The sequence below is a fragment of the Podarcis gaigeae genome (assembly GCF_964106915.1).
Source record: "Podarcis gaigeae genome assembly, chromosome: 2".
In the NCBI taxonomy this organism is placed as follows: Eukaryota; Metazoa; Chordata; class Lepidosauria; order Squamata; family Lacertidae; genus Podarcis; species Podarcis gaigeae.
Window position 1 is genome coordinate 23971391 of NC_139679.1, and position 12185 is coordinate 23983575.

The 12185-nt window shown below is 44.2% G+C and overlaps 1 protein-coding gene across 4 annotated transcripts; it reads right to left on the minus strand.

Annotated features, from left to right (window-relative positions):
- Window positions 1-3847: 3847 nt before the first annotated feature.
- DDX5 (DEAD-box helicase 5) lies at window positions 3848-10657 on the minus strand. 4 transcript variants are annotated; one of them, XM_083727573.1, is made up of 13 exons: window positions 10489-10657; window positions 9096-9261; window positions 8880-8976; window positions 8653-8786; window positions 8504-8569; window positions 7706-7847; window positions 7421-7581; window positions 7139-7311; window positions 6898-7008; window positions 6404-6465; window positions 6240-6299; window positions 4831-5055; window positions 3848-4515 (listed from the first exon to the last, which is right to left on the minus strand). In XM_083727573.1, the coding sequence occupies exons 1-13, from the start codon at window positions 10494-10496 to the stop codon at window positions 4142-4144; spliced, it is 1779 nt and encodes a 592-aa protein (XP_083583699.1). In that variant the 5' UTR covers window positions 10497-10657; the 3' UTR covers window positions 3848-4141. The 4 variants fall into 4 exon arrangements, with proteins under 4 accessions (XP_083583699.1, XP_083583697.1, XP_083583698.1 ...); XM_083727571.1 differs by having other exon boundaries at window positions 10465-10633; XM_083727572.1 differs by having other exon boundaries at window positions 6404-6468; window positions 10489-10632.
- Window positions 10658-12185: the final 1528 nt, after the last annotated feature.

The following is a 12185-nucleotide window of genomic DNA, read 5'->3' on the forward strand; positions in this document are numbered from 1 at the left end:
ATTTCAACAAAAAATTAAAACAATTCTCACCTATCAAACCTCGACTTCCCTCCCCCCTTTCAGAGGTTCCATGAATTTACCTACCTTTTCTACTTCTGCATATCCCGGTTAACTCTATTTATTCTTTTCCTCATCTGTTTCATATATGTTTTAGAAACTCCAAGTTTTTACAATAATCCTGCTAATGTCTTAATTTGTTTACAATTTGTTTGTAAAAAAATTACTGGTTTTATTATGACCATGTATATACTGTATACAGCCTTGACATACAATGAAAGAGCGGACTATTAATACTGTACATCAATGAATGAATGTAGACCGAATTTGTTGTAACTCGATGGGAGGGGATTATATGGATGAATTTTGAGTGGAAAGCCATACAAATCTCAACCCCACATTTGACCTCTAGTGTTTACAGTATCATAAGCTTCTCTCTCGGGATCCTCAACTTGAAATGTGGGAGTAACAATGGACAACACTGCAGAGATGTTATAAGCTTCTCTCATACTCATTTCCAATATGGTAATAGAAGCAGAGTACATTGCAATGTTGAAAAGCAGTCTCCTGACCACAACCTGACATCAATTATACATTATAGGGCTGTTGTAAACCACTTTTTAAATTAGTCTCCTCCAACTTGCATTATGGAGATATAGTAAAAGGTAAAGGAACCCCTGACTATTAGGTCTAGTCATGCCCGACTCTGGGGTTGCAGCACTCATCTCGCTTTATTGGCCAAGGGAGCCGGCATACAGCTTCCAGGTCATGTGGCCAGCATGACTAAGCGGCTTCTGACAAATCAGAGCAGCACAACGGAAACGCTGTTTACCTTCTCGCCGGAGCAGTACCTATTTATCTATTTGCACTTTGATGTGCTTTTGAACTGCTAGGTTAGCAGGAGCAGGGACCAGGCAACGGGAGCTCACCCCGTTGCGGGGATTCGAACTGTCAGCCTTCTGATTGGCAAGTCCTAGGCTCTGTGGTGTAACCCACAGTGCCACCCGCATCCCTCATACAGTAATGGATCACAAAAGACCTGAGTTAGGAAGATCATGAGTTCCTCTCTTTGCTAATGCTGTCCAATCACAGTTGTGATGAAATCTCGAGTTTCTGTATTGATTTGCACAGTGCCCATTTGCACCCCAGATGTATTTTAAAATGTGTTCTCAATTAGAACCAAGGGGTGGCTCATTTAGGTAAAAAAATGGTTCAGTAGAAACATTTTGCATGCCATTGGGAAGCATCCAAGACAAGAGTAAATGAAATCATGGCCACAGTTCTGGTTCCAGATTGAATGTGGTAGGCATTGATGGAGACAAGACACTCAGCTATGGCAGCTTTCAAATTAAAAGTAGAATGAGGACTGTGGTGTGCTGTGATTGCTAGTAAAGACAGGAAAATAAAGTTTTGTGTCAGATCCCATTGATCTCCATGATTGCGAAGGCTTTAGGAACATAGAGGCAGGAAGGTTAGAGTAACAGAAGACCTTATAAGGCTGTTTTTCTGCTGCTGAATTGCAGGTGTAGCAACAAAAGGTTAGGTTTTATTATTGGGGAAGGAAGGTGTGCATACAATATTTTTCTATATGTGTTTTATACTTCCTGCACCTAATAAATGGAGGGAATGTCAGTTTTCATTTCTTAGTACAGAAAGTAATGATCTGATGTGTAGAGATTTTTCCTATTCTGATTAATTCAAGAGGATTCTAGGTGGTTTTCTTTCTATGTGAAAGAAACAGGCAGAAGGTTCTTGTTTGGATTTGTTCTTCTGGGAAGCTGAATACAGCTGGTTTAAACTGGTTGATCTTTCTGTCAAGGTTGTACTGACTGTAAGTCAGGCCAGGAGGAGCCTGGGTTTTCACTCACTTTGTTCTAGTGTTTCTGCATGCTATCGTGTTAAGGTTTAGTCTTGTTTCTGTAAGTTTTATTGTTAAGTGCTGCAACTGGATTTTATGGACTGTGCCAATCCTGCATGTACTGGATTTGTGACAATTATGCTAATTTGAGTTCAGTAGCAGTAAAGCTATGCTGGATGAAGTACAATTGCCTCTGGTCTATTTTTTGAAAAAACTGCTATAAGCTTTTCCCTCTTCCGGTGCTGGCGCGTCATGCATGTTCCTGCTGTATTGATGGTACTGGAGTAGTGTCGACACTACCATGTCTGCAAGTGGTGAAGGCACATTTGCTTATTTGGAGCCAGATTTGAAGTAGCAATTAAATTAGCTTGGACTTTGCTGCAACCCAAGGTGTACCTTTGTGTCTTTTTTAGTTGTTCCTCTGATTTCTTCATCACCATAGCTCAGTTCATGTGTTACTGATGTGGACAAATGTGTGTTAACTAGGTAGCAGAGCAGCACTTTTAGTGCTTCCTCCAATATTGCATCAGTACCTATGCAGTCACTTGGAAGCAAGCCCCATTAAACTAAGTGGGGCTTACCTAGAGGGATGAGCGAGATCTCCCTGCCAGGTCTTCAAGCAAGTACTGAAAAAGGATGCTGCTCTAAGCTCAAGATGACCTGCACTGATAAGTGTGCAGATTTGCTGACTGACACTGCTGCTGGACTGAAGTGGGGGGGGGGGCGTGCAAGAGAGAGATCTGGGTTAGAGGGGTACAGCTAGTAAGCTGATCAAAGCAAGGACCATTAGAAGGTAAAGAGCACAAATAGAAGACTGCAGCATTAACAGCATGCTTAAGTGGTAACAGCTGATGCATCTTGAGAGGTGTGTTTGACAGCAAGGGAGCCAGATCAGACAGGTAGCTGGGACAGCTAACAGGAGTGTGAAACTCTCTTGCATAAGCAACATGTTCCTTCTTTCACCATCTTGAGATCTGTGAACAGATTAGTCAGATACACACTTCCAATTCAGAACATTATCCGTGTAAACTTTGCACAGCAAAGCGTTACATGTATCTGAAAGTCATTTGGCTGAAACATGTAGGTCTAATGCTGAAACTCCAGACCCCTTAGGGCCGTGCATTGGAGATTTAGGTATAAAGCAAACAAAAATAAAAATCTTGTTGTGGTTGACTGCCTCTTGTTGAGTTACTAATCGGTAAACCAGATTTAGAAGTATACTCCACAGGATGAAGTATGTAAGGTTGCTTTGCCAGCATTAATTATTCTCGTTTGGCACTGACTCATCAGCAGGCCAGTGGAAATTTCCACCATACAAGATTTGTTAAATCATGGTTATAACCTACTTCCATTAGGTGGAGCTTATGGAGCAGCATTAAACCTGCTGAGCTTGTTATCAAGGATGGAGGGAAATCAGACATTGTTAAGTTACAGTGAATCCGAGTAATCCTATTATGGGTGAACCAGTAAACTGGAAATGCAAGACAAAGCATGTATGAGATCACTATGTCAAAATCCAGAGGTTATGAAATATTTTTAGCAAAGGAAATCCAACACAAAGCCAAGGTTCATCATCCTGCCTTCCGCCACAGGCTGGGCAGGGGAGCTTCGACACTGGAAATTTGGTTACTGTTACTTTATTAGCTCATCAGGTTTCCCTGTTGCTGCAAAGGCTGTGTTACACTAAGTTTGAGAAATGGTATTTTGTCTCCTAAACCGCCAAGAAAAATGTGTGGGTGGGGGGAGGCAGTTAAGACATGAAGGACTGATCAAAACATTAACATTGTGGGAGCTACTTCCAGTCCACACCAACCCATCTTTTTCAACCATTTAGTTGGATAGCAGCTAGAGCAAAATGAAGAGCTCAAAGTAGTTAAACCTTTCTTGTCCTTCCAAGTATGAGTCCCCTCCCCCCCCATTAGATAGAAAGCGTTCACCACTGATCGTCAGCTTGCTTAATTTATTTGTGCTCAGAATCATATAGAACACCAATTGTGTTTTCAAATATCTTTATTGGAAGGCCATGCATTGCCCCCAGTTGCTGTATTTCAAATCACTGTACATTTACTTTGTGAAAACACTGGCTGCATTTTCTAGTACAAAAAACTAAAAATTGTTCAGGAATGTAGAGAATATTCAACTTAAATAGCGGAAAAGTGCACCATAGTTAACAGCTGCACTGCAGACATGTCTGCATGTTCCATAAGATTTTAAATAACTATCCTGTCTCAACACACAATATAAAGAGCAATTATGAAAAACAAGACACTTAAATATACTTCTAAGTTATTGGGTATAGTTTGCTGGCATTGGATAACCTATCATTGGCGTGGTGCCAGTTGCAGGGTACGCATACTGCTGCTGGTTCATTGCACCGTGCATGTTTGCCATGTTATTCCCATACTGCTGATCATAACCATTCTGATAAGCTGGTGTGCCAGCCCTAAATCCACCCTGCATGCCAGCTCCTCCAAAGTTGTTTCCAAAGGCAGTTCCGTTACCAAAACCTTGAGCACCATAGCCACCATTCTGAGCTTTTGCACCGAAGTCTCTCTTGCCCACTGCACCATAGGTTCTTTCAAAGTTTTCCCTCTCTCTAAAACCAAATCCACCTCTTTTGCCCGCAGAGTATCTGTCACGGCGGTCACCTCTGGAACGACCTGCAGAAAAATTAGAAGGCAAGTTAAGAAAACCCCTTGTTGCAATTTGGGATCTCCAACTCCTAACGGGAGCAAGGCAAAAGTTGTATTTTGAAAAAGCTTAAAAACAATACAACCACAAAGGAATAAGGACTAGAACTGAACACGTCATTACTGGTTACATATTTAAGCACTGAAAGCTACTGTTAAAGAGTTATTTTCTACTGTGATATTTCAGGAAGATCCATTTTAGGGCAAAAAGGAATTCTGATGTCCATTAAATAACACATGCAATGGAAGAATCAAATCCTAGAAATATACTAAGACAAGATTTACCTGAACCTCTGTCTTCAACCAACTGGAGCAATTTTGGGTTGATTGCCTGATTTGCTTCACGAAGTACAGAGATGAGGTCGCTTACTTGCTTTATATTGTTAGGTGTAAAGAATGTGTATGCTGTGCCTGTTTTGGTACTGCGGGCAGTTCGTCCAATTCGGTGGATATAGTCCTCAGAGGAGTTAGGGTAGTCATAATTGATGACAAATTTCACATCTTCCACATCTGTAAAGTGTTGCAGTGCGGCAAAAAGCAATGTACAAAATTTTGCACACCACAACAGCCAGATGAAAAAGCAAGTTAGACAGTAATAGATTTTAAGATGGTAACTGCTGTAAAGAATGTTAATTATCTATTCCTGAAAAAAATTAAAAAATAATAAAAACCACAACACCTGAGATCATGGATGCTCTCCCTCCTCTGAACCTCTTTGCAATTCACCCCGTGATCTAAATCCTTACCAGAGTGCCCCTAACAAGTCAAGTGACATCTGAATGCTTCTTGCAGTAAGACCAAATAAGTTCACAGTAGCCTCTTCCGTGTGCTCCAAAGGACCTCGGTATATAAAAAAAAGAGGCCTTGCCACACACCAGAAGCTCTAATAGAGGGCCACACTGCTTGTCTTGCCAAGACCTTTCAACCGCAGCTGCAAGAAAAACATACCTGTCCCTGAAAGGTCATCAAGTTGTTTTCATGCACTGTGTCTCGTCTAGGCAAGCGCTTCCAAGAAGCCAGCGTTCACTTGAGTGTGTGTCTCTCTCTGGCAGGTCTCGACATGACGGTTAGGGTATAGGTGACGGAGGAACTCCAGGTTTGAAAAGCCACTGCTTTTCCCACCCCAACTTGTAAAATTGAGAGGTGGACTTTCAAATTTCATGTGCCAGTACTCACCAATTTGTACAAGGCTCAGTACATTTTAAAGCTGCTCTCTCTCCATTTCAAAGGTTGGAAAAAAAACCAGAGATCACTGTAGTTTAATTCTTCGACATTTCAGCAAACTCACTGAAATCCAAAGACTCACGGACCACAGCAAACAGTATGCACACAGACTAAACAGCAGTGCACCATGGCAGTCATGCAAAGCATGGAACAGTAGAAATAACCGGGCAAAAGTGAACCGTGAATGATGCTACCGTTTGAGAGAACAGTTTATGGGCTCGTAGTTTTTGTCTTTGCCTTTTGAAGATTACTGGCACACAATGTTCAACTTTCACCTCTCTATTGGACTGGAAGCGTCCAGACGATCACTTCCACTAGTCCTCCATCCCCCTCGAGTCCTCCGATTGTCATGCCTAGGCCTTGCCACAAAGACTGCACCTTTATGTGAAAAAACTTAGAAAAATGCAGAGGTTAAAGAAAGCAACGAACTTTCTTTAAAGTTGTCTGTCACCCAAAATAGTTGTACTAACCTAGACCTCTGGAGGCCACATCTGTAGCAATCAGGATAGGAGCCTTTCCGTGTTTGAATTCTGAAACAAAGAAAACCGTATTAATTCATTTTAAAAAAACATTTGGTATTCTAGCAGAATAACCCTCTGAATTCATAATTTAGAAGCCGTTCTGAATTACTCACCATTTAGAACCCAGTCGCGCTCCTGTTGACTTTTGTCACCATGGATACCCATTGCTGGCCACCTGCAGTAATATTTACCGTCACATAAGTATCTTTTATCAAAGTCACTAAATTAACCAGTAATACATAAGCAGTGACCTTTTATTTTGTCCTTGCACAGCCAGTAAACGTACATGGCACCCCTACCCCAGCAAGTTCTTCCACTTTTATCAGGAAGACACTTCTATAGTCCTTATCCTGCTACAAAATTCACACTTCATAAAAATCTATTGGAAAACATTGCTCTTGAAATATAGAATTATATTAATCTTGACCTGACAGTTCTGGAATTATGGTAGGGAGACATAACTGCTTTGGGTTCTGCAGCACCAGCATGGGTACCACGGAATAGGCTACCCCTCCCCACATTTCAGGTATACAATTTTTTTCATATTTAATTAACTGAATTATTCCTTCAAATGCCTATGCTAATTTGGTTCACTGGAAATATTTACCCATCTCTCCTCATTTTTCTAGTAAGATCATCACATCTTCTTTTGGTCTCCACAAAGACAATAGTTTTGTTTTCTTTCTCGCTCATTATTTCTTCCATCAACCGAATAAGCCTGTTGTAAGAAACAGTAGTATCAAAAAAGTATGGGATTAATGCAAATTACTTCAGAGTATAAGACATTTAAAGATCTGCAGAATGCTTCAACTATTCTTTCAACTAAAAGCATTTCCAATTTTACTTACTTATCATCTTTCTCTACATCATGACATACATCCACTATCTGCAGAATATTGTGGTTTGCACTTAGTTCCAATGCGCCAATGTTGATGTGTACATGTTCTTTTAAGAAATCTTCTGCAAGCTGCCTAACTTCTTTGGGCCATGTTGCACTCCACATCAGAGTCTGCCTGTCAGGCTGGAAGTAAATGGATATTTTTTAACATTCTGTCAGTTGCCCAGCTCCTAGAACTAGCAAGTTCCTGGGCACAACTTCCCGACTGTGTCCAATAATACTGTGAACTTACTCTAATCTGTTCTACAATTTTTCGAATCTGAGGCTCAAATCCCATATCAAGCATTCTGTCAGCTTCATCAAGAACAAGGTAAGTGCATCGCCGGAGATTGGTTTTTCCAGCTTCCAAGAAGTCTATGAGCCTACCAGGTGTTGCAATGCAAATCTCCACACCTGAAAGCAAAATATAAGTTACTTAGTAGTCATTTCTCAAAATGATTTTACACTCTTTGTAGCTTATAAGCTATCATGGTGAGGCTTAACATACTAGAACTTTGCTCAGCTGTCATTTTCATACCTCTTTCCAGGTCACGTATTTGTGGTCCCTTAGGAGCACCTCCATAAATACAAGTAGACTTCAAACGGCAGGCTCTGCCATATTCTGCAGCCACTTGCTGCACCTGCTGAGCCAGCTCTCGAGTTGGTGCCAGCACCAAACACTGTGGAACAGAAGTACAAATATAGTCATACTGTACTCTGGGTAATTACTGGTACAGATTGCACTGAAAATGATAGGACATTCTATTTTTTACTTCATTCTTCTTTACTTTTTTACTTCATTCTTCAAAGTAAAGTAAATACACTGGTGCAGATTCACTTATGGCAGTAAAGCTCATTACGACTTTATGCCTTTTGGTTAGCGTTTTTCCATCTGTCTGCAAGTTTGTGATGGACAAATAAATCATATGGCTTGAACAACTGCTATAGAAGATGTAATGAACTGTGTTTATACTACTGTAATAGGGAATTTGGCCACTGGAAGGTTATAGGGAGCAAAGCAAAACTCATCAATACTGCAGTGGCAGTACTGTTCTGTGGCACTCTAGGAAAAAATGGAAGCTGCTGAGAAGACTCAGCAGCTTTAAAAGGTAATGAAATAGACATGCTCCCATTATTTCTTCGCAGAACTTTCAACAGGAGATCCCTGCCCGTTTTAGTCCTCCTGTTCAAGCTGCACCCCCATGAGCCCAAAGATAAAAAAACCAAACTTTCAGCTTGATCCTATCACAAATACAAGTTTCTACAGCCATGACATCCAAGGTTAAGTTTTCGTTACCCCTGCCACACTACAAATTTTATGTTGCTCAATACTTACAATGGGCCCATCTCCTCGTTCTAGGAATGGCTGATGGTTTATGTGTACTATGGCAGGCAACAAATACTGTTGGGGAAAAAGGAAGGATCTTAGTTCAAGGAAAAAAATATTCATTTAAGTCATCTGAACAGCTAAACAGAAGTACTTACAGACAGTGTTTTCCCCGATCCAGTTTGTGCTACGCCAACCATATCCAGTCCACTCAAGGCAACAGGCCAACCTTGTGCCTGAATAGCAGTTGGTTCTGTAAAGTTCTGTCTCTGAATAACTTCCATAACGTTTGCTAAAATGCAAGGAAGTATGCTAGTTAAGTCCAACAACTTTATTAAAGAGGTTATACAAATATGTATTTACTACCAATAAATTTACTACTTACCTGGAAAGTTAGCTTCATAGAAATTCATAACTGGTTTTGGACAATTGTGGCCTTTAACTGTGATCTCTTTTCCTGCTCTGTATTGTTCAATCTCTTGCTGCAAATAAAAAAACCACGACTCATCAGGCATAATATTCACTAAAGCAGTGATTTAAGCACACTTTAATTACAGCACAATTCAAGCAACATTGTCTACAAAGTTAGTAGTTTTCATACCATAGGACGTCTGGCAACGTCAGGATGTTCCTGGTAGAAGTTCTTTTCAAATTTAGGAAGCTCATCTAGATTCCATTTTTTCTTTGTAAGCTTTTCTCCAGGGTTCCCAAACTTCTTCCCACCTAAAGATCCCCCTCGACTTCCTCCAAAACGAGGGCCACCAAACCTGCCAAAGCAAAATTTATTTCAGTGTCATAAGTAGCCATGGTTAAGGGACATATTAAAAAACGATCGCTGGCATCTATGTACCCCATAGCTTCCAACCCAAAAGTTAAAAACACAGTAAGGTTCAGAGCTGGTAAGATACTAGAAAAGAGAACTGAAGTTGGGTTAACGCTACAAAAACAAACGTCGCCGTCGGTAATTGCCGGGCACTCCCTCTTTGCGTCAGGCTCCTAAGTGGGCGGGGATGGTTATGAAACCTATACGGTTCCGGTAAGAAGCTAGCTTTTTCAAGCGGCGGGATTAGGCTACTTCTCTTTTTAGACACATATCTTAACGCTTCATTCAGAGCCGGGGGAGAAATTCGAAGCACGGCGCTTAAGGCGCCTGCGCGCACCCAAAAGGGCTTCTAAATCCCGCTTAGCCTACCCCCTGCCTAACCTTCGTCCCCTAAATTAATCCCATTTCTAGACTGGGCTTTTTTGTCCGGGGCGCGTGGCAGGGGAGAGGGGTGGCGCCGGGGGAGGCCGCCCGCCCAAACGCGCCAAACCGCACACAAAGGAGGCCGAGAGGCGTCTCCCCCCTCCCTCCATCTCTCTCTCTCCCTCCCTCCCGCTTTTGTCTTTTCCGTCTACGCCACATTTTCTAGTCGGCGCGTCCATTTTGACGCCGGGGCGGGGATAGAGAGAAGCAGACGGAGGAGGAGGAACAAAGGCAGCCGCCGGCATTTTGATTTCCCCCTCGGTCGCCGCATGGCGGGGCCAGCCATTGACATCCGCCCGAGTCCAGAGACAAAAAAAAAGGGGGGGGAGGGGAAACCGGTTTCGGCGAGAAGATAAATTCCAGTCCGCACGTCCTTTTCCGCCTCCTGCCCGCTGCGCTTCTCTTCCCCGCCCCCCGCCTAAATCGCCTTTTTTCTCTCCCCCCCCTCAGCGGAACACCACCGTCAAATTAACCTCCCGTTTCTCCCCCCCGCCCATCCTAACTATCGGGCCTCGGCCAGCGACGACGTCCCTGAGGCGGTCGCTCATCCTTCTCCTCCGCCCCCTCCCCCCATTCCGTGCGCCTCGAGCGGTCGCCGGGAAACGGCTGCTTCTCGCCGCCGCCATTTTAACGACCCCCGCCATCCCAGCCCCAGACGGTATTTTAAGACGGGAGCCTCGGGGAGCCGGCCGCGTGTTAAGTGAACCGAGCCCCTCAGGCTCACCCGCGGTCCCTCTCACTGGAATACCCAGGCATGCTGACGGCGACGGCGGCGATCAAGACGTCGAGGATGAAACGGCACGGACGATCCACAAGCGAAACGCCGATGACGAGGGCGACTGAATGGGGAGGGTCCGGCCGGGCGGATGCCGGTTATATACCCGGCGCCGCCGCGAATGCCGGGAAGCCGGCTCGTGACGTCAGCGACGAGCTCGTTCGCGCCCTCTTCCCCCGCCCCCGCAAGATTCTCCTCTGCTGTTCCTCGAAAGGCGGGGCAGGGAAGGGGGCGCGCATGCGCACGTTCTCGTCCTCGAAGCCGGCCGGCCGGCGTGCCGGGTGGTTGTAAACTAGGCCAAACGGAAGCGGCTCTCCTTGTCCGGGTAGCCATCAGCGCCGGCCCAGGAAGAGTCTCGGCCTGAAACGAGCTGTAGGGCTTTCCTCCCCCCCCCACTTTATGCTACTCCCCCCATTTAAAACCGAAAGGAGGGTCGCCCCCGCACACCTTAGGGAGCGAGCTGCCTGCGCCCCCGGGAAGAGAAATACTGTGCGATTAACGGTAATGGTGAACCCTTCCCGGCTTAGGGAGCCTTTCAAAGCGATGGTAACGGAGGAAGCCCTTCCTAGCGCATAGGTTTCCAGGAAAAGTACAACATCCGCTATGGGCCTAGCCAAGCGAGGGGCAGCTGCCCCCACAATCTATTCGTTGTTTAGTTATGTCCGACTCTTCGTGACCCCATGGACCAGAGCACGCCAGGCACTCCTGTCTTCCACTGCCTTCCGCAGCTTGGTCAAACTCATGTTCGTAGGTTGGAGAACACTGTCCAGCCATCTCGTCTCTGTCGTCCCCTTCTTGTGCTCTCCATCTTTCCCAACATCAGGGTCTTTTCCAGGGAGTCTTCTCTTCTTGTGAGGTGGCCAAAGTATTGGAGCCTCAGCTTCAGGATCTGTCCTTCTAATGAGCACTCAGGGCTGATTTCCTTTGGAATGGATAGGTCTGATCTTCTTGCAGTCCATGGGACTCTCAAGAGTCTCCTCCAGCACCATAATTCAAAAGCATCAATTCTTCGGCGATCAGCCTTCTAGCAAACTCAGGTTCTGCCCACTAACAAAAGGCCTACTCACCACAATACCCGCTTTGGAAAGTCCAATCCTATTGTCAGGGCAAGAACCCCTGACTGCACTGCACTTAACAGCAGTAATAAAAAAGTCTCGCGTCCCTGACCTGATGAGAACCCAATCCTATTAATTTTGTGCATCGTGCTCCTCTTCAGCAAAGTTGCTTCTAAATTTCAACTGCAGAGTGATCTTTCTGCGGGAATAGTGTTGCCCCAAGGCAACAGGCTCATTTCCCCATTCCCAAGCACCCCACTCTCTTCCCTTTTCACTTGCCAAAACATGTAGCAATAATGACAATTTTGTCTTGAATGTAGTTCAGAACATGAAACAACAGGTTATGTGGATGGCACCAGTGGTACAAAAGCAGCAGCAGAGAGGACTTAACACAGGATAGGAGAGGGGAAGGGCACACCCCTCTGGATGATGACAGCATCCATCACGATACTGGAATGTAACAGGCCAACTTGCAGCACTGAAAAGAGTCATTGCAGAGGTCACTACCAGAAGTGCATATGAGCTGTAGAAAGGAAAGAGAGTGCATACATTTGTGTTTTTAACTGCCCTGGGGTCATCTGATGGAGGGTGAGCCAAAACAGGTATTTAAAAAGA